At 36.3% G+C, this 21,169-nt stretch overlaps 4 protein-coding genes across 4 annotated transcripts; all 4 read right to left on the reverse strand.

Moving 5' to 3' along the window:
* Positions 1-236: 236 nt before the first annotated feature.
* Positions 237-7,072, reverse strand: LOC120334099 (ralA-binding protein 1-like). Its single transcript, XM_039401550.2, has 5 exons — positions 6,005-7,072; positions 5,689-5,848; positions 4,531-4,784; positions 2,924-3,120; positions 237-2,292 (listed from the first exon to the last, which is right to left on the reverse strand). The coding sequence occupies exons 1-5, from the start codon at positions 6,990-6,992 to the stop codon at positions 1,939-1,941; spliced, it is 1,953 nt and encodes a 650-aa protein (XP_039257484.2). The 5' UTR covers positions 6,993-7,072; the 3' UTR covers positions 237-1,938.
* LOC120334005 (UMP-CMP kinase-like) lies at positions 7,037-10,831 on the reverse strand. Its single transcript, XM_039401441.2, has 2 exons — positions 10,397-10,831; positions 7,037-9,003 (listed from the first exon to the last, which is right to left on the reverse strand). The coding sequence occupies exons 1-2, from the start codon at positions 10,751-10,753 to the stop codon at positions 8,788-8,790; spliced, it is 573 nt and encodes a 190-aa protein (XP_039257375.2). The 5' UTR covers positions 10,754-10,831; the 3' UTR covers positions 7,037-8,787.
* A 160-nt stretch (positions 10,832-10,991) lies between these two features.
* On the reverse strand, positions 10,992-12,025 carry LOC144432396 (uncharacterized). Its single transcript, XM_078120442.1, has 2 exons — positions 11,850-12,025; positions 10,992-11,330 (listed from the first exon to the last, which is right to left on the reverse strand). The coding sequence occupies exons 1-2, from the start codon at positions 11,979-11,981 to the stop codon at positions 11,085-11,087; spliced, it is 378 nt and encodes a 125-aa protein (XP_077976568.1). The 5' UTR covers positions 11,982-12,025; the 3' UTR covers positions 10,992-11,084.
* Positions 12,026-13,120: 1,095 nt separating this feature from the next.
* LOC120334446 (uncharacterized) lies at positions 13,121-17,056 on the reverse strand. The gene is made up of 5 exons (XM_039401958.2): positions 16,905-17,056; positions 16,203-16,403; positions 15,515-15,667; positions 14,785-14,996; positions 13,121-13,982 (listed from the first exon to the last, which is right to left on the reverse strand). The coding sequence occupies exons 1-5, from the start codon at positions 16,945-16,947 to the stop codon at positions 13,827-13,829; spliced, it is 765 nt and encodes a 254-aa protein (XP_039257892.2). The 5' UTR covers positions 16,948-17,056; the 3' UTR covers positions 13,121-13,826.
* Between the last annotated feature and the right edge of the window lie 4,113 nt (positions 17,057-21,169).

Below are 21,169 nucleotides of genomic sequence, written 5' to 3' on the forward strand. Positions count from 1 at the left end.
TCTGGTCATTAGTCCTATAGCATCATCTGCATATACTCATCTACTTCAGAAGTGGGAAAATGTGATAGGTAGCCTTGCAATTGGCCACAAGTTTTTATTATTCCATACTCCTGGGCTTTTTCACCCCAAGTAGATTTGCACCCAGACTAAGAACACTATTTAAAAGAAATAGCTCGGAACGGGGTGGTTTTGGAATGTAAAAAAAATAAAAGCATCTTTCTGCATCAAACAGCTTAAAACGAACATATTCCCGCGTTCGGCCGGACCCGCTAACTGTTTCGATCTAACTTGGCAAATATAAATGTCAACCCCGGCTCTGAAATCCCATCACACCTAGCCAAAAAATTGTATTATGGGTGGCTAATGTCAGCCTCTAACACTCGCGTTCAGTGTGTCAATGTAGGCTATATAACAAAAACTAAAAATGCAGGAAGTTGACCTTTCATTCTCAACAAACAATATGAGCCATTAATTTTGTCTCATTGGAAAATGAAGCCAAGAACCTGAATAATTCGATGAATAATTTTAATGGTTTTCATGTAGTCGCTTACAGACTTATGTGTCTTTCATTCTATAATAGTTGCTGCTTTGTTGGCAAAAATTCCAACCGAAATCAAGTATTATGTTGATATATTTAGTATTCTCAACAAACAATCAAAAAAAGGCTACATCAGATTTTTAATGGTTTGGATTTCATAAGCCCAGCCCATTTAAAAATATTGCAGTTATAGAGGATTTTATTCAAGGCGAGTTACATGATGTCGAAGCCAAGCATATCACAATAAAGCTACCAAAAATTCTAGTGGCTCTAGCTGCTCCCTATCTAATATTTTCTCATATTCTAAATTTTTTATTATCCTATATTAATCTTTTATTACTGTTATATAAATGACTTTAATACAACTTTTATAATTGTTCACAATTTGATAAATATTTATAGGGTTTCAAATTTATAATAAATATTTTCCATAATTTTCGTCAATATTTAATTTCTTATGATAATTTGAAACATGAAGTGATTTAAGTCTGGCTATGAACCCCACTGATTCAAAAATGCATTTGAGCTGGAAAGATTTATATATTCATCCTGGTAGAGAGGAAAGCCGATAAGACGGCCCAATCACATGGTGATTAGAGCTGGGCATTTCGAATCGAATATTCGAATCGAATAGTGAATTATTCGAATCGGTTTAGAGTAAATTTTCGAATGGCCGCCATCTTGTTTTACTCTTTCCGCCAATGGTCGAGGTAAATTTCTCAATTTTTTTTTCATTGAAGCCATATTTTTTCAACACAATTCTGACTTGTGACTCTTTTCTGTATTGTGGTATTGATGAAAACGTGTTTTTTTTTATTTTCAGTGATGTATTCTATGTGTTCAGTAATTTATGTGTCTGGAGGACCTAAAATACTAAGAAATTGACATACAATTTCATACCTTCCAAGTATTCGAGATTCGATTCGAAAAAAATTATTCGATTCGATTCTGAAATCATCAGGTATTCGAAAATGCCCAGCCCTAATGGTGATACGCAGCCTCTCGTCCAGCGATGTTTCATAGTAGTGGACTTAGCAACAACATCATTTGCTACCAAAGAGGGCCTAGCTCAGAAGTAAAAATGAGCCATTGGAGCTGGAGCTACAGTTTGAATATACTTCGCTCAAGAAGTTGAGTACTCCCGAAGAATGCGATCCAAGATGGCGGGCACCGGAACTTAGCATCTGTACCAGGTTAGGGTTAGGCCATAATTTTATTTCACTCTCCTTTATCTCAGTTCTATCACGAGTTCGGGGACTAAGCAAGTGACTCTATTTGTACCTGAAATTATGTCCTAACCCTAACCTGGTACACATACTACGTTCTGGTTTCTGCCATCTTGGTTCGCATACTACAGGAGTACCAAGAGTACCGATTTTAAACCAGTTCCCGGCCTTGTTTTATTCCGCAATAGCAGCAGCTTTGTTAGCGATATTTTTATAATGAAGAAGCCTCAATCGTACTTTCGCTTCGACTACTGCCTCTCTTTCATCGTGTATCGATAAGTTCAAAGCGTTATTTTTCTTTTCGTATTCTTGATTTGCTTCAACGAGTTCTCGTTCTAAACATTCCAGTTCAATGATTTCATCTTCGTTATTTTCATCACTGCTGGAATTTTCGACAAGAACTCCCAAATCACCACCACAGGGAGAAACAATGATCGAGCGTTCCTCTCCGCTTAAAATGTCGTCTGATGATTCAGCGTGACTTTCTAATCTAATTGCCGATTGGCTCTGGAGATTTGCAAGGATTCCCTGTAAATATTGATTAGTTAAAATAATAAATTTTGATTTTGTTATCAGGTTTTTTCATTCATTCATTCATTTAGTGTAGAGAGTGATGGTCGTTTGTAAATTTCAGCACTCTCGTAGTATCTCCAAAATATATTGAGAAAACAATAACAATTCACTGGAAATGCACAAGCATGTTGAAATTGCAAGTGTAAATGGATTCAACGATACAGACACAGTAGCCTATATATTTTTATTTACGCCTGACTAGGCTAAAACCAAATATATAAATTTATACAGCAACAATTGTTTTATATGATGGTCATCGCTTGAATCAAACTAAGCGAAATTTTGGACCAACAGATAATCCATTTTTATATAAACGAGTTTCTTTTTAGATCGCAAAAGCCTGATAATTCTAACCTGGTACACATACTATGTTCAGGTTGTGCGCCATCTTGGTTCACATACTATGAGAGCAACTGAATTCCTCCTGAATAGAAAATCATCCAAACATGTCAAAATAAAACAGTGGGTTCTCCCGAAATATTCGAACCAAGATGACGCACAACCTAAAAGTATGTGTACCAGGTTAGGTTCAGGTTGTGCATCATCTTGGTACGAATACTTCCAGAGCGCCAAACAGTAATCTCACCTTCAATCTTTCAAGTTCTTCAGTCTCAGCCTGAATCCTTGATTTCAATTCCTGTTGCATTGAAAGTAATTCTTCCTGCTCAACAAGATTCTCTAATTCTTCCTCCAGTAATAACTTCATCACTTCTGGATCTTCCTCTTCAGTTTCCTCTTCCTCATGAAGATTCTCAGAAGCTGGAGATGTTCTTTCAGTAACATCTGTTATAGGAGTAAACAAGCGATGAGTGCAAATGTAATTTTTTGGGATACTGTAACTGGGGTAAGTGTCTAAAAACAGATCCAAAAATCTCAGAGTTGAATCTCATCAATTCAATGTGTAAATACCGTATTTGCTCGTTTTGTAGCCTGGGCCCATATTTTTTTTCAACCAACTCACTAACCGGGCCCTTATTCAAGTCGGCCCTCATTCAAGCACGAGCGCTTGTTATTTTCGATCGTTACAATAAATAATATATTGTTATTTCCAGTTCTCAAGTATGATTTAAACGAGAATAACAAAAATTTTGACTTTTTCTACACACTGCAGGTACAAATCCGCAAAAGAAGAAAAGTTTTGTGACACCCTATCAATATTGAAACGATGCACTTGAGCGCCGCGACGCTCAGTTTGAGAACCATGGTGTTACATAATCAATGCTATCTGTTATGTACTTGGACGCCTAAGGCGTGAGTGTTATCTAGCGACGATTAAAATTCAACAGCGTTTTGACAAAAGCGCTTCTTATTTCCTATTGTTCTCTACCACTGAAGAGCCAGCTTTTACATCAGGCGGGTATTCAAGCACCGGCCATTATTTATTTTTATGTTCTGTTCACACGGGCAGCTATTCAAACGGGCCCTTAATCAAGATCGGGCGGTAAAACAAGCATATACGGTATCCAATATATTAGCATGGTGTTTTGTTTTCACGCAATTCCGAACTCAAACTCATTAAATATAAGTTGATATTTTTAAACTCAAGTTTAATTACAAGTTCGGGGACTAGTCAAGTGACTCCCGTACCTAAAATTATGGTCTAACCCTAACCTGGTACACATATTACATTCCGGTATCCGCCATCTCGGTCCACATACTTCGGGAGTACCGAAGAAATTGTGTTTGAGACATAGGAGTATTTGCTTACAAACCATGCAAAAGTCAATCAATTTTGGTCAAACCACACTAACCATCAACAGTGGCATATCTAGGGTGTGGCAGGCATGGCTCATGCCATGGGCGCCGTTTGGATGGGGGCGCAAAAAGGGCAAAAAGTTAAGATCGTAAAAATGTTTCAATAATATAATATTCAAATTAGAAATAATTTAAACTCGTATTTTTACTAGAATAATAACGTACAAGTGTCTCAATTTCAACGACAGTCGATAAAAATGTCGTTAAACGATCGGGGCGCACGTTTAAACTTTGCCATGGGCGCTGTTTTACGTAGACACGCCACTGACCATCAATGTATCGGCCATTATAGCGTAGCCTCAACCAAAAAAAAACTTCAGTTCACACAAAGCATAGAACCACAGCAAATTAAAACTTTAAGATGAGAACCCAATACAATTATTAATTAGGCTAAAATTAATTAGGCAGAAAATGCAATATATTCTCTATGATCCATACCTTCATCCTCTGTGGTCTTTTCATTATTCCCTGCTACAGTTTCTTTATCCTGAGTCTGTCCGCTTTCTGAATCTTGAATGCTTCTAGTGCTACGGTTCCCAGGACTGCTTCGTAGTTGATTACGCTTGCGTTCTATGCTCTCCATAGTTAACGTGTCTAGTTTGGTTTGTGATTGCATTTTTTTGAAATTTCGATTCAGACGTTTTAATTGTGTAAGGATACGCTGAACTTCCCATAAACGTTCATCTTTTTTTCTGAAATTTAAACAATAAATGATTTTATTGGTTTCTGTAAAAAAGCATATACAAAATCTGTAGCATATAAGCCAGTGCTTGACCAAGTCAAGTTATTTTTTTCAACCAGTAAAAAAGTCAGTTTTCAACAAAATATGAAGAAAAAAGATAGGCACACATTTCAACTGGGGATGGGAAGCTGCAAGAAACCAAAGCTTGGTATCAAGCAGCAACACTCAAGGATCTAATATAAAATAAGTTTAGTTTCAGAACTTCTGTTTTTGTTAGACATTGAGACTAATGGAATAGATGATAAAGAACATCAGATACAATTAATCAATTAGAATTAACACACATAAGGTTTATAATAATGAATAGTGTTATTTGATCACTGTATGTAAAGTATCCTTGCAAATCTTTTCTCAGCAGATTTTAGAGAGCACGGGACATTGATTCAAACAAATCCAATGTGGATTGCCGGTCCATCGTAAAATGTGTGCCAGGTTAGAGTTTGGCCATAATTTTATTCCGATTTTCCTTGTTTTAGTTCTATTATGAGTTCGAGGACTGTCTGTGTTAGCTCTCTTCCCATAGGTTTCAGTCCTTTCACACAACTTGATGTAAAATGAGCGAACAAAATTATTTACCCCCATATTGGTACACATACACTTCTGGAGCACTCTCTAGGGACTTTTTTATCAGCAAATTTTAGAGTTACATCGTTTCAAACAAGCCAAGTCTGTACAGTATGGATTGCCTACCCTATTTATCATATCCTGGATGGGACGTGATACTTACCATAATCTACAAGGAGACATTTTCTATGATCTGCCATAATTCAAAATTTTATGAGTATGGTAAACTTCATACCTAGTCGGTACTGCATGTACAAAATGTATTCAGAATGGAAACAAAGAAATATTACCTGTCTTTACAACCAGCTTGTAATTGTGAGTGAAGCCGATTTAAAACAAATTCTTGACGTTTTATTTCTTGAACAACTTCTATTTGATCTTTCGGTAATGGAGGCATAGTGGCCCAGTCTTGCCATCTCATTGGTCTGATTAATGGTTTGATTTCAACCCCTGTGAAGAGAAAAAGACAAATTGAATTTGAAAGTATTTGAAACGCTTAGGTATTGCAAGAATATATGGTACTTTTTCTGGTGTGATCATATGAAAACGTCTCATAAATATCAAATTGAAAGTTTCGTAAAAAATGCCCAGTGGAGCAGAACATACCTGCAAAAATCTGTTTCGCTTGAGTAAAGAATAAATTCAAAACTCTGTGACTGATGTGTAACGTCGGACTTAAAACGATCGAAATATTCTGTATCGTCATTTTGCTCTCCTTCTCGTGATCAATAATGTGACTGAAATGTACGATTAACCACGAAATCAAAACTTGGTTACATTCAGGGAGATTTTGAAGAATTGATTTGGTCGCTCGGATTTTATCTGAACCACTAGCAGCCTCTTCAAACTTCATGGAGTATTGGTCGGTCAAGACACGCTCTGGTAATTCTCGTAGATAATTTTTTAAAAGACTTGCAACTGTGTATGGGTCGTATTGATTCAAATCCGGAGAAATTTCTTGGTTGTAGGTTTTTATGAGTTCATCGACTTTTGCTTTTACTCCAGATATCCGATATATTCCTTCCGCTGTTAGACCTTTGTTCTCCAAATGGTCTATGCAGTCTCGTACCACAGCAGGTAAAAGGATGTTATCGTGGTAGCAAGTGCGCTGCACTGCCTCTTCTAGAGTTTTTTTGAATACCGGGTTGACAATCTCCTCGGATTCTTCTGGTAGGCTTTCAGGAATCTCATCGCTTGGGTTCGATAAAACTCGCTTTTTTGATTTATGTTTTTTCTGCGGATCTTTTTTGTCTTTAAACGATATTTGTATGTCTCTAGGTAAACTCGCTGACTTTTTCTTCGCATCGCGATGTTCTTTTGATTTTGGCGTCGAGGATGGTACATCAGAAGGAATGTTCAAAGAGTCCCCAGGTGTTTTCCCTTTTTTGCTAAGTTTCCCTTTAGAAAACGAAGCTTTTTTAAAGAGGCCTTTCGATGTTTTTGGTTTTCTAGATTGTCCTGATTTTGGAGTTCCAAAGCTTTTTGAAAATGGAGATTCTTCATCTGTCTCATTATCTGGTAAGAAATGATGATATCCTTTCTCTTTTTTCTTTTTACGATTGGTATCTTCACCAGACTCACCGGATTCAGTCATTTTGTAAACTCAACTTAATTAATCTAGTTTAACAAAATTTCGAATCTAAAGATTGAAAGGTGGACATTTATCAATTTCATAATTTGTACATAATTTCAGGTACAAATACAATACTATCAATTGACTAGTCCCAGAACTCGTAATAGGAAAATTGGAATAAAATTTTGGCCTAACCCTAACATGCTACACATACTACCTTATGTTCGGATGTCCACCACCTTGGTTCACAAACTTTGGGAGTACCAATCATTAACATTGAAACATGGTTTCCAACCAACAATACCAACTTGGTTTTGCAAAAAAAACTTTCCACAAACAATGAGAACAAAAATTTAAAATTTTGGAATGTACAAACATTCCCAGTAGAAACAAATATACCAAACCAGTCTTCTTAATCAATCGGAATACTATTCCAACATATTATCATGATTTTCAGAATAAACATATACAACTTTATTGTGAAAAATAATATTCCTTTTCTAACTATGTGGATATAAATTTGAATTTGGCGCAGATGTGTATGTACCAACATTGAGGTAACTAATTTTGTTCGCCTACTTTACATCAAGTTGTGTAAAGGGACTGAAACCTATGGGCAGGGAGTATATTCACTTGGCTAACATAGACAGTCCCCGAATTCGTCATAGGGCTAAAACAAGGAAAATCGGAATAAAATTGTGGCCTAAACTGGTACATACACTACGGGAGTACCTATAATTTTTGAGTATAAGTCATAAAAAAATTTGAATGCATAGACAGGCAATATGTAAAAATTTAATAAAATATAAAAACAACTTTGTTTCTAGATGGAATGGACAAAATGAAAACTAAGAAAAGAGGAAGTAATATCATTGAATATTTCCAATATTCCTAATTCACAAGCCAAGAAAAAAATCACCACAATATAATACAGTGAAAAACTTGTTGCACTGTGCTAAGTATTTGCAAACATTTGACAATACAATACAGTAAAGTGCTTACAATACAGAATAAGTGCTTTGTTTCTAGGTGAAATATGCAAAATGAAAACTAAGCAAAGAAGAAGTAATATCATTAAACAGTTTCAATATTCCGAATTCACAGGCTGACATAAAGTCACCACAATATATCACAGTAAAAACTCATTGCATTGCGTTAAGTATTTGCAAACATTTGACAATACAATACATTAAACTTATTTTCAAAATATTATAAATGAATAAGTGCTTTGTTTCTAGGTAAAACAAGCAAAATGAAAACTAAACAAAAAAAAAAGTATATCATTAATATTAAATAAATTAATATCCCCAATTTACAGGCCAAGAAAAAGTCACCACAATATACCACAGTGATAAACTTGGTGCATTTCGCTAAGTACAGTATTTGCAAATAAATTTGATAAAACAATACAGTAAACTTCATTTCAAAATATTATAATAGAATAAGTGCTTTAAGCTGGTATTGTTGTTAGAAGCAATATTCAGCAAAAGTTAAATAAAAAAATTACAGAAAAAACAAAATCTACAATTTTTCTTATTTTCTTGAAACAGCTTTTTTGGGCTGAGCCCTTGTTATCTTATATTTGCTATTTAAATCTTCTAATGTTACTTATTGCAATTCCAAAATGATTCAGCATAAATCATTTCCGAGGCGTATGAAAAACATTACTCAAACTATCATATGCCACCTAGTGATTAAAAAAGTCTACAGGACAAAGGGTTGTAAAGCGCTGCCTAATGACAAGAAAAGTTCACGGGGCAAAAAGTCTGTAAAGTGTCACAACTCTAATCTACAACACATTGTAGATTTCCCAGTCTTACTGTATTTCTGAAATGATTTTGCATAATTCATTAAATACAGTCTCTACACTATTGTTTGCATCTACAATTTGTAGTTTTCCAGCTTTTGCATAAAAGTCGATCACAGGTTTCGTATGTTTTGTGAAATACTCAAATCTTCGAGATAGCGATTCTAAATTGTCATCACTACGATTGCTGGTTTCGCTTCTCGCTAGAATTCTTTGTTTAGAAACCTGGCAATCACAAAAGTAAATTTCTGTTTTGACATAATGTTCAAGTGTTGCACCATTGATTACATAGGATAGGATATTCATCTTTATCTCGGTGGGAAGCCGATAAAATGGCCTAATCATACGACAATCCACTCCTTCGTGTCTTATTTGTTTCAGATGCATGGACTTGTTGATAGAAAAAGCCATTGTGACCAAAAGTTACCTGAACCTCTCTACAATATAGTGATGATAATAATGATGATTAGTTTTGTAAAAAAAATAAAATACAGTTCTCCAGTTCCAAGACAGAGATAAGGTTTAAAACGTACAGAATATAAGGTTTTGCCAAGGAGAAGTGGTACGTGTTCACTCACCTAAAATTATTTCACACACCTCACATGCACCCACCGGGTCTGGTATAGTTTAGTACCACATGCACTTCTAGTTGGCCTGGCTCAACAATTTTAGCATATGTCATTGCTAACCCCCACCTGATTACGTCACCAAAAAATTACGTCAATACAATGTTACAGTGGCATAATAAGGTCCTCCATGGTATATGGATGGTCGTCCAAAACGCACAGCAAGCAAGCTATTTCACTTATTTTCTTGTCGTAACAATCCCGATATGAGAGAGGTCGCTGGCGTTGGTAAATTCACTATCGTTGGCACAGATGCCATGATCGGAGCTATACTTTGGTGAGCTCTACCACGTGATTGGGACGTCGCTGTGACGTAATTTTTGTATGGCATAGCCAGGTGGGGGTTAGGAATACCATATGTAAAATGCTTTGAGCTCACCAAAGTATAGCTACGATCATGGCATCTGTGCCAACGATAGTGAATTTACTAGACCCAACAATTTTACAATATTATGACTTTACCAAAATGCTGTAATGATTAGTTTTGTGAAATAAAATATGTGATATTACAGTAGAGCACAGTTTTCCAGTTCCAAGATGTCCCGACATGTGTTAAAATAGGATAGGATAGGATTTACATATTTATCACGGGGGAGAGGAAAGCCGATAAGACGGCTTATCCATATGGCGAACCACGGCCTCTCGTCCGGTTACCATTCCAAGTCGGGTATGGGATTAGTTTTACTGTATTGTTTGTTTTCGGAAGCATGGACTTGGTGGTGGAGGAAGCCGTAACCGACCAGCGGTTACGTGAACCACCCAACGACGGCGAGGAGTCCAGCAATCCTCTCGCACATAACCATCCCTGCATGGGATTCGAACCTGCGAACCCACGCAGAGTAATTAGAGGTGCGGTGGCGAGCGTATTCCTAACGCTTAGCCCGTTGAGCCACACCGCCGCGCCAAATAAAACAAATACTCTATTTTTCTCTGAAACAGATATTTTGTATAGAAAAAAAAGGCAAGAGCATCAATTCTATGATTTTGCTTACCGATTCTGCGCATTCAAGTAACAAAACAGATTTTAAATCCACATTTCCTTTTGACAAGGTTTCCCACATTTTCAAGTTGTCCATATCTACAGGAAATCCGTCAATTAAAAATAGTTTCTTCTCGTTTTCCATTTCACTAAGTAATAAATTGCATGTGATTTCAGACGGCGCCATCAATCCTTTTGCAAAATGTGTTTTCAGAATACCTGCCACCTCGGTCTCATCTTTCAACTCTTTTCTGAGTAGCTCCCCAGCAGATAAATGAACAAAATTAAATTCATCTGCTAATTTGGCACTCTGAGTACCTTTTCCCGAACCTGGACGGCCGAGTACAAATACCACGGGCATAACAGCCATTGGCAAAAATAATTATTCTGCTATTGATAAAGCTTTTTTTACTTGATGAACTAACTCTAGTTGTCGCTGTGGAGTTTTATTTAGGACCTACTAAAATACGAAAACGATGAAAAATAAATATACATTAGGATAAGATTTAATATTTTAGTTTTTCCAAGTGCAATTCTCTTGCATAATTATTCACCACGGGATTCAAACCCACGCAAGATAATCAGGGGTGCGATGGCGAGCGTATACACATCGCTTGACGCGATGCGCCACACCGCCGAGCCACGCTATTCGAGGCAAAGATAAGAAAACACGTTATGGAAATTTTTTTCAACACTCCTTATTACAGTTTCTTCAATATATAAGTCCATTTCTGGGTTACAATGCCAGTTTCTGTTACACTTTTGTGTTCATTTTTATATCCCTTTGAGTTTAACATTGTCAATGTCCTATGCAGTAGTGGTGGATAATTCCTTTCGTGCATTTTCGGAGGAGGCGATACCTTGCTGATGTATGTTGGTATTGCTAAAGGCAGCTGTTGATTAACGGGTTTCATCACGAGTTGTTGAGTTTTTGGTTGTTTTGTAGGCTAAAATATTACTGGATAAGATTTTCATATTTATTTCCGCCCTAGAATAGGTAATTCTTCAGCTTCCCCCGCCATCAATAGACAATACGTTTATTTTGTCGTGCAAGAAATCATAACATTAATTCAAAACAGAAATTTTTATCACAATATCGGGCCAGAAATGGTCATTATATGTCTGCGACGCCAAGATTTAAGATGCAATCAATATTAAATTCGACAAAATTAGAAATAAATTGATTCCATGCATCTGAAACAGACAACTGGCTAACTAACCCCATCCTAGACGCGACACGGACCTGGAACCAGAAGGCCGTGTTTTGCCAAATGATTAACCCCTTACGATGGCGAGAACTCCAGCAATCCTCTCGCATAGATATATCTATCTCGCAAGTAATGTATACATCCGCAGACTCGTTAATTGAAGAAGGTCAGTAGTTGCTATCGCCAGTCGTTTAACCCTACAATCGTCTTACATCACCCCAATATCGGGTATTCAAAATAATTTCTATATCTTTTTACCTTATGGGACGAGTTATATTTCATTCCTGAAAGCGTATAATAAACCATCGAATCGTTGTAATAATCTTCAATCTCTATTTCAGAGATACTTCCATCAATTGTATAATTCAATTTAATTTCTTGTTTATCCATTTCTGCTAACAGCTAATGTTCTATATAATCTCTTTAATGCATAATTTTTTTTATATTATATCTATCAATATCCGGAGAAAAGAAAACCAATAACATTACCTAAACAAGATAGACAAACTTATAAAAAAATAGGCATCGCCGTATTCTCGTTCATTGTGTATCGCATAGGGCGTTTGTTTTTTTCTGAACAATGAGTATTAGGTTACTTTGTTCTTTACAAAACTTTTTAATGAATGCGCAAAAGTATCATGGTGTAGTAGACGTACGCTTCGTAGGTTATGTTGACCATATGGTTCTGACGCTTAAGGAATAAGGAATACGTAAACAATGATACGTAGCCTACTCTTACGTATACAGTAAACGTCGGGTTCTTCCCTGAACAGTCTGACAAACGTGGATACGTGCGCCACTCAAGGAGAACGTCGAGTCCAGCCCCGAACAGTATTACGTGAGCGTCATGAAAAGTATCACGTGAACTGTGATACGTACGCTACTTTCGGTGGACGTCGGGTTCTGCCCCGAACACTATGACGCAAGCGTGATGAAGTATGCGTAAATGATAATACGTACACTACGCACGGTGAATGTGGAGTTCTGCCTCTGACAGGCTGGGTAAGTTATATACAGTGTTCTCCCGAAAATAAGATCTAATCTAAAAAATGAGACCTAGCCTGAGTTTTAAAAAATGATTTTAATATGAGCCCTCCCATTAAAACAAGACCTAGTCGATAGCGCGATTTTATTTACCCAGTCGATGGCAAGAAATCTCTCCTACACGTTTTAAATAATCAATAATCTATGCTTAGCAGTTATTTTAAATAATAAAAACGTGTTATTTATTAGTAAATATATATCGATTTACATATTTATTTTTGATAAATGAAAATAAAAGACATCCCCTCAAAATAGGCCCCAGTGTTTTTTTCGAAAAAAAAAAAAATTGAAATAAGACTCTGTCTTATTCTCAGGGAATTACGATCCGATGGACGTCGACGTTTGCCCCAAACAGCCTGACGGAATGCGTAATGAAATATACATAAATGTTGATACCTATGCTACGTGTGATGGACGTTGAATAGGATATCTTCAGCTCAGAAACTAGTTTTACTATAATTTCAAATGTATGAACCCAACAGAAACAGTGCAAATGTAACTTTTATTTTGTTAAAAATTAAGGCATTAATGAAAAGACGGAATGTTTTAAACACAACACAAGTATTTCTTTTCAACTATAATCAGGTCAGATGCCAATAAACATTATTCTAGACCTAGAAAAAGGGTATGTAAATAGCTTTTAGTTCACTGGCAGTAGCCTGCAATTCTTCTGCGTATCAAACAACTGGGTATTTCTATCCTGCTCTGAAGTCTTATTTGAAGAGCACGTTAAATGAAATGCAAGATGTGGTGAAATAACTAAAAAGCTAACCAACAAATTGAAAACAAGCGGGATTTGCTAGGATGATTGGCGATCCAGAAGTTTGTGTACCGGTAACTAATGGAGGAATGGTATGGAGGTAACTAATTTTGTTCGCCTACTTTACATCAAGTAATGTAAAGCGACTGAATGCTATGGTCAAGAGGTATATTCATTTACCTAACACAGACAGTCCTCAAACTCGTAGTACGACTAAAATAAGGAGAATCGGATAAAAATTATGGCCTAACAATGACCTGGTACATACACTACGGGTGTAAAAAAAATTCAATTTAAATAAATGGAGAAGTTTTCACATATATTATCTGCGAAGGCGTGGTTTGTCATAGAAATCCAATTGGTTGAAAACTTTAAGTGCGTTGTGATGGAATGATATTTTTGATTGGACATAGGAAGGCGTTGTCATCTGTTCAAACCCTTCTGTTATCCCGTTCAGTCGTGTTATTTGGACTCATCTCTTTGTCCAGAGCATTTTCGTTCATTCTAACAAGCTCTATACTGACACCATCCGGCTGTACTTCTACTGATCGACTGAGGGAATTCATTCGATTCGGTGAAAACGAAACCTGAAGTAAAAAGTAGGCTTGATTTAACAACCATAAAAAAGATATGCATTCCTATACATTGGGTAAACTAGTAAGCAGACAAAAGACCGCTCACCGGGAAAATGTTTAAAAAGTCTATTTTTGATAGTGGTATTGTGTATTAAACTGCTTTCTCCATTCAATTTCCGTATCCGTATTCCGTATCAATCCGTATTTATTAGTTAGTACAAAAGTGATGAATAATATAATTATAATATAATTTGTTTAATCAAAATAGTAAGTATATATGTGAGTTAGAACTTAGTTTAACAAAGCAAAATATAACTGAGACCAATATCATAAGTATTTTTTGAAACAAACTACTGTATTCTGAAAATTCTGAATATCTTAATGATATTTGTCTTAAGAGTTACATCGTGCTGTTTCGTATACAGAGGTTAAATAATTCGCAAACTTTCATTATACCTGACCTCTTTTCAAAGATTCATAACACTCCGTGTCATAGCTTTGCTTTGAACGCGTTTCCACAAGTTATTTTTGTTTGACACGATTAATATTTAAGAAGGTAAAAGAATAAACGCATTACAGACTACAGTCAAAGAATTAAACATTTATCAGTGAATTAACTTCAAATTATTGTAGTCATTGCAAATGGTATCTACTCTACTCGAAACCCCTAGATAATCGCTCCGCGCCCTTTACAAGGGCCGAGGTCCCATTACATACCAAGGTTTTTAGTGGTTTTTGCAGTTTTTTTGCACATTTTTTACGGTTTTTGTGCGTTTTTCAATATTTTTGCAAGGTTTTCCATTTGAATACATACCTTATACATGTTCTCGACCATGCAAGAGAACACGTACATGAGTACAGTTGTTGCGATCAAAAACGCAAGACCAATCCAAGCTAGAAGGAACGACCAACCGAACGTTAAATCGTCGGGATAGGAAGGATAGAAGGTGAACTCAGGAGAGCAGGATGTAATGCAAACTGTATGCTGGAGTGTGAAGAGTAGAACTCCAATAAAAGTGCCGATATCTGAACAGAAAAATTTTAAAAATCTCAAAGAGGTGTTTCGTAAATTAGATAACACTATAAATTACTTTGCCAATATCTCTTAAGGATAAATTATCCCAATGCGCCCGTTTATAGAATTTAATACGCATATATATAGTCTTCACCTGTACAGTCAGTCAGTAGTTTATTTATCACCAAAATAAAAATACATTTGACATTTTTCGCTTTCTGTGGGCTGATTCATTTTTCATTTAGGCAGAAGTGAAAACTATTGGCACTGTAGCGCCAGGGGCATTTCGACTTTTCGAGGCGTAAGTTAGATTCAGTGTAGTTAAGGTAATCTTTCCCTAATTTTTAGGCTTAGCAAAACATGTGAAAATTTTGGAGGTACACGAGAGAGTTTATGAATTTTTCGAAGGATACCAACGAACAGAAAGTTTAGGAAACCCTAATCTAAAGTAAATGCTCGTATAAATCCGTGTTCTAAGCAATGTACCAAGAAAAGTAAAATCGTGTTTTGTTTTAAGCTTGCCACTCACCTGCTAACGTTAGCACAATTCCTCCAGCTCTTGCCATTGTCCCACTCGTTTCAATTCTTCCACCACTTCCTACAATTGCCGTTGCCAGAATGTTGAATAAAATTCCCGGGACCAACAGAACTATGCCAGCAAATAGACCAGCTCTTGTGTACACTGCAAGGAATATATTAAATGATTTCAAAATTTCCAATTTTGATGTAAAAATCTCTATGACTAAAAATGTTTCGGAAGTAACTCGCTGGAGAGATTTCTCATCGCATCGGTCCTAGCTTGCGACATAACGCCAGCGAATCGGAGAAACGCCCACCTTTGCAAAACATAGTAACGCTGTGTGTGTCCTAGTATGATAGTCAAGGGTCAAGTTCCGCAATGGAATGCGCAACAGGTATATCATATGGGGCGAAAAACGCAAAAATCTTTTTATGAATAACATAAGACAAACCGCTATGACCCTTTTCCCGAGCATCAACTTCCTTGTTTACTTCGTGACATTGGCCAATAAGCAAGAAGCAAAAGTGACGTAACAATGCTCCCTTTTCGCATCCGCTCAGACACTTTTCTCACTCAGACAGATTTTCAAGTGTGGTCGTAAACAATTCCTTGGACCCCGCGTTTGGCGTTGGGTGCGGTGCTTAATTGTAAGGACATGTTGAACAGGTGTTTACAATATACAAGAATGCATACTTACTGCATATTCCGAAAGGTGTAGCAATGCAGTTTAAATCTCGAAGACCGTTATCCCATAAACCGTGACTGAATTCAACTTTCTGAATCGACACCGCCTCGTCTTCCGCATTCCCATCCAATTCCGCTGTTTCTGGGATTTTGTGAACATTTAACCAAGATCCGGTGAAAAATGCGGTGCAAATGAGAACAGCTGCAATTATACCTGAACAGAGAATACATAATGTTTTTTTGCTCTTGTCGTTGCTTCAAATCTTTTTGCTGTTATACCCAGTGCTTTTATTCCTGTAAGGATAAGCGAATAGCCGCATTCTCTTCTCTTGTCAGTTGGCTGATAAACATTTGACCAGTCAGTTAAGGGTTGTCACAAGCTCTGTCAAATCTGGTGTTAACAAACTATGTACAAGAACTTGAAATTTCAGATGTCCCTTCAAATTGCCTAAAATTTCGCATTGTGAGAGTTTTTAATTCATTTTGTTCATGGTAAATAATTTTTTTTTGTGTAGCCCAGCTTGAAGTCTGAAGTTCGATATATAACCCACCGACAAAAAATGTTGTACACACCTGGATTAAACAATAAAAAATGTACATGTGAGTTATCGTCAGTGACTTCTTCTAATGTCTATGTAGAGCTTACTTTGAATTGAGGACCCATATCTCCACTTAGACAAACCCACATGAAAGTATAAATACTCATTCGACTTACCACAAACATTGGAAATAGCGCTGACGATGACGAGTCCTTTCATTATTTTATTACTGTTTTCTTAATTTCTTAGTTCGAATGATCATCGACTATAGAAACTGTAGGAAAATAAAGCATTTCGAATTATTCAAACTAATCGCCTCTGTCCACAGCTAATGAACATCTAATTTTTAGTACTTTTAGATGGCTTTTCGACTTTTAAACTCGTCAACATAAAAATACTACGAAAATCATAGACTGTTTATTAATGAACTTTCTCATAGTAGCCTACTCATGCAAATTGAAGATCATTATTTAACTCATTTTTGGCACGACACCCTTAATCTATATAATCTTAATGAGCTTGCGCGCGTGAGAAGACCACTGGACTAATCCGGACCCGAACTCCAGACGCTGAGAATGCCTTGCTGTTATTGAAAGAATATATTTACGATTAATTTAATATATCTCTCGAAATATCAAAATATATCTCGCTTGGGGGTACATGTATCCCAGTTTTTGAACAACTGCTTTCAATTCATATTCGGAACATCCTGGCTTCATTTATACAACCCTAAATACGCGTCAAAGAAGACCTATGAACGAACCAAGACCGTTACCGTTATAGCTATTTTTATGGTATTTGAGGCAAAAAAACAGCCTAAAACGTGCAAAATTCGAAAACCCCCAAAAATTACTCACTAAAACTCGCAAAAACCATAAAAAACTCGCTAGAACCTGCAAGAACCATAAAAAACTCATTAAAAACTGTTTATACTTTTCTATCAATCACATTATCATTATCTGATAAGTCTTGCTTAGATTAAACACATTTACTCCTTCTATATCACCATTGCGATTTAATCGCACGAAGCCTCCAGCGCATAAAAGAAGCGATCTATGGATATTGTGAAACTTAAATTTACATCATATCATACCAACAAATTCCAGAATATTTTACGAAATTGCCAACACTGTATCCCAGATTCAATCAAGATTTGCCTCATTAACTTAATAGTATTGATCTTACGTCGAAAGTTTTAAAAACTCTTCCTCCCTCGGGGAATTCCCCGCTGGGAAGAATTTCGAATATTTATGTGAAATTTATTCTTTACTAGATAAGTTTTTCTATGATATTAACTCGGTCGCGGATAAGTAATTTCTTTTCGTCTCTCACGACGCTTCCTGTCACAATATAAAAATCGATTGATAAAGTATGAAAACTGATATCCATTTACTTATAAATAACACGTTTTTATTTAAAAATAAAGTTGCGCTATCGACTAGGTCTTATTTTAAGGAGACGGATTATATTAAAATCATTTTTAAAATTTAGACTAGGTCTTATTTTCGGAGAAACACGGTACGAAACAAGACTTCTGGAAGAATCGTGTTTGCTTTGCGACAGCTCATCTAATTTTGTTTTAATGTACCATGGTTTGACGGGGTAATCGGCGAGGTTTGAACGTAGGAACTTCAACATGCTACACCTCAAATGTTAGCAATGTATTAATTATTATCCGATCAATTAAATAGAGTTAGGATGAGAGTTTTAAATAACGATGTCTTACTTCTTTTGAAAATTTCAAACACAAATAAGCTGAAAAAGGACCGCGCAACTTTGCACCTGCAAGCAGAAGGTGTGACATTTTGAATCTGAACAGTTATGACTTGAGTTCATCCGCTATCTACACATATTCATTCCACAAGGTTTAGTATTGAAATAAATTATTTAAAACTCGAGTAAATTGACCATGGAAGCTTCCCAAACAACCATCTCTATCGAACCTGCGAGTAGAAGGTGTGAAATTCTGAACTACAGTTTCCATTTGAATTCATTCGTTATCTACATATATTCATTCCGCAAGGTTCAGTAATGAACTAGATCATGTAAAACTCTGTATACTGATCCTAGAAGGATTCCAAACTACCAATTTTCAGCCTTGTGCGAATGATGTCATATATCGCAATACAGTTCTTAACGTGTCATTGACAACTTGCAACTCAAAAGGAAAACATTTTTTTTCAGACTCTTTCTACTTATCGCCTGGTTGTGGGCTTGATCTGAGCAAACTTGCGACTCTTCTATCAGTACTCTTTCTCTGAGCAAACCGGGAAAATATATACCGTTATAAGAATCTTTGTGGTGCCTAATCTTGTCGCAAATTATAGCTTTCACTTCTACGCCGATAGTCTCGATAAAATTAGTTTAAATCCTATTAAAACATGAAAAACATCCCTTATTCCCGCTAACGACTTTTGCCCTTACAACCTAACACTAAGCGTTTTTCGCTTTTCCAAAAACTTGGATTAATAACGTTACAGTATACAAGAGGTCGTGTCTTCATCTATCGCCTGGGGCATTATGACTTCATAACTATTATTTTCTGCGATCATAACAATCTTCGTCAGATAAAGAAATATAATGTTGAAAGAATCGTGGAATAATTAGCTTTTATGTATAAATTAATACGCCGAAACTTTGTTTAAAGAGTTGAACATGAAATATGCATTATAAAACCTATTGGTAACAATACTGCGATATGAACATTATGCTGATCTGTAGTGAAAGCTGATTAATTTCACGTTTTTGCTTATTATTTGCTTGCTGTCTGGGATTATATATCGGGTACTCTCGTAGTATGTGTACCAGGTTAGGGTTAGGCCATAGTTTTATCACAATTTTCCTGATTTTAGTTCTATTACGAGTTCGGTGACTTTCTGTGTCAGTCAAGTGAATATACCCCCTGCCCATAGATTTCGGTCCTTTTACACAACTTGATGTAAAGTAGGCGAACAAAATTAGGGCATCAAGAAAAAGGGGGCACCACAGAAATTTTTAAAGTCGAATTTTCAATTGCGATTCATTGTGATGAAATAATTAGAGTTGGCCTCAATATTGTTGCCGTTAAAATAAATTTTTTTTTTTTTTTCTCACGCATCATCTTATCTCTCTATAAATGTTTGAGACCTACTTTCCAAAATATCATAATTAATCATAATTTGCCCTTCAATCAGTAATGAATCCCGAAACTGTACAATCAAGTTCAGGTGACATGAAACACTAGTTTACTTATTATACTGTATATTGTTATTAATAATTCTTATACATATGGCACCGAGATATTTAGTGCTCAGGGCCTCTAAACAGTTAAAGGCATGATCCGGCTCTGAACAGGATTTAATAAACTTTTGAGTTACAGGAACCTTCATTACCGTAGAGTCCACCATTTAAGTCAAGTATGGCTACTGATCAACGTTTAAATGGCATTTCACCGTTACTCTTCGAGGTTACGGTGAAATGCTACTTAAAATATTTAATGACTGACCGTTTTTAATTAACATTATTACTGTTAAAAAAACAGTCGTTCAATACATTAATATTCGATTTCAGTAGTTCTAAAACGGTGGGACGTAGACAGTTTATTAAGTGGACGTGAAGCTAATTTGAAATGAAACTATATGTTAGATTTGATTTTCCCCGCCTTGTTTTGATTATTTAAAATTCATTATAGTTAGGCTTACCATACGTCCCGCTTTAGGCGGGACAGTCCCGCTTTTCAGCGTTTTGTACCGCCGTCCCGATAAGTCAGCCAAAAGTCCCGCTTTTCCAGCATAATACACAAACATGTTCTCGTTACTGTTGTTTCTGTGTAGCGCAGCGCTAGCCTACTTACATCTGTCTGGGATTATATATCGGGTACTCTCGTAGTATGTGTACCAGGTTAGGGTTAGGCCATAGTTTTATCACAATTTTCCTGATTTTAGTTCTATTACGAGTTCGGTGACTTTCTGTGTTAGTCAAGTGAATATACCCCCTGCCCATAGATAGATCCCGCTTTAGGCGGGACAGTCCCGCTTTTCAGCGTTTTGTACCGCCGTCCCGATAAGTCAGCCAAAAGTCCCGCTTTTCCAGCATAATACACAAACATGTTCTCGTTACTGTTGTTTCTGTGTAGCGCAGCGCTAGCCTACTTACTGAAGGTGAATGCGTTCGTTTCCCTCTGATTCCCATTGATGGCAGACGTACGGTATCGCATGTAAAACCAATACTAATTAGTCTAAATTCGAATTATTTGTACCGGTATCGTTAATGTTAATTCCTCCCTATTTTTCGAACTGAACCCGATATTTGGACAGAGAATATGCGCATGAAATTTCGATAACAATATGGTCAATAAAGACAGCCGAGACAGCTTTAAATGTAGGAATGTAGGCCTATGTAGTAAAATCGGAAAATGTGAAGTTACAAAATCACAGCTAAGGGGTCGTTGTCTTTCGAGGCG

This window comes from Styela clava, chromosome 15 (genome assembly GCF_964204865.1).
Source record: "Styela clava chromosome 15, kaStyClav1.hap1.2, whole genome shotgun sequence".
NCBI lineage: Eukaryota > Metazoa > Chordata > Ascidiacea > Stolidobranchia > Styelidae > Styela > Styela clava.

Bases quoted from the DNA above. Each gene is read 5' to 3' on its own strand.
- LOC120334099 (XM_039401550.2), bottom strand. From the start codon at position 6,992: ATGACTGAATCCGGTGAGTCTGGTGAAGATACCAATCGTAAAAAGAAA. The intron at 4,785-5,688 runs GTAATATTTCTT...TTTAAATTTCAG, and splicing joins CAAGCTGGTTGTAAAGACAG to AAAAAAAGATGAACGTTTAT. The intron at 2,293-2,923 runs GTGAGATTACTG...CAATATTTACAG, and splicing joins AAGAACTTGAAAGATTGAAG to GGAATCCTTGCAAATCTCCA.
- LOC120334005 (XM_039401441.2), bottom strand. From the start codon at position 10,753: ATGGCTGTTATGCCCGTGGTATTTGTACTCGGCCGTCCAGGTTCGGGA. The intron at 9,004-10,396 runs GTAAGCAAAATC...TGTGATTGCCAG, and splicing joins TACTTGAATGCGCAGAATCG to GTTTCTAAACAAAGAATTCT.
- LOC144432396 (XM_078120442.1), bottom strand. From the start codon at position 11,981: ATGGATAAACAAGAAATTAAATTGAATTATACAATTGATGGAAGTATC. The intron at 11,331-11,849 runs GTAAAAAGATAT...GTAATATTTTAG, and splicing joins AATATAACTCGTCCCATAAG to CCTACAAAACAACCAAAAAC.
- LOC120334446 (XM_039401958.2), bottom strand. From the start codon at position 16,947: ATGAAAGGACTCGTCATCGTCAGCGCTATTTCCAATGTTTGTG. The intron at 14,997-15,514 runs GTGAGTGGCAAG...TTTTCTGTTCAG, and splicing joins AATTGTGCTAACGTTAGCAG to ATATCGGCACTTTTATTGGA. The intron at 13,983-14,784 runs GTATGTATTCAA...TTTTTACTTCAG, and splicing joins TGGTCGAGAACATGTATAAG to GTTTCGTTTTCACCGAATCG.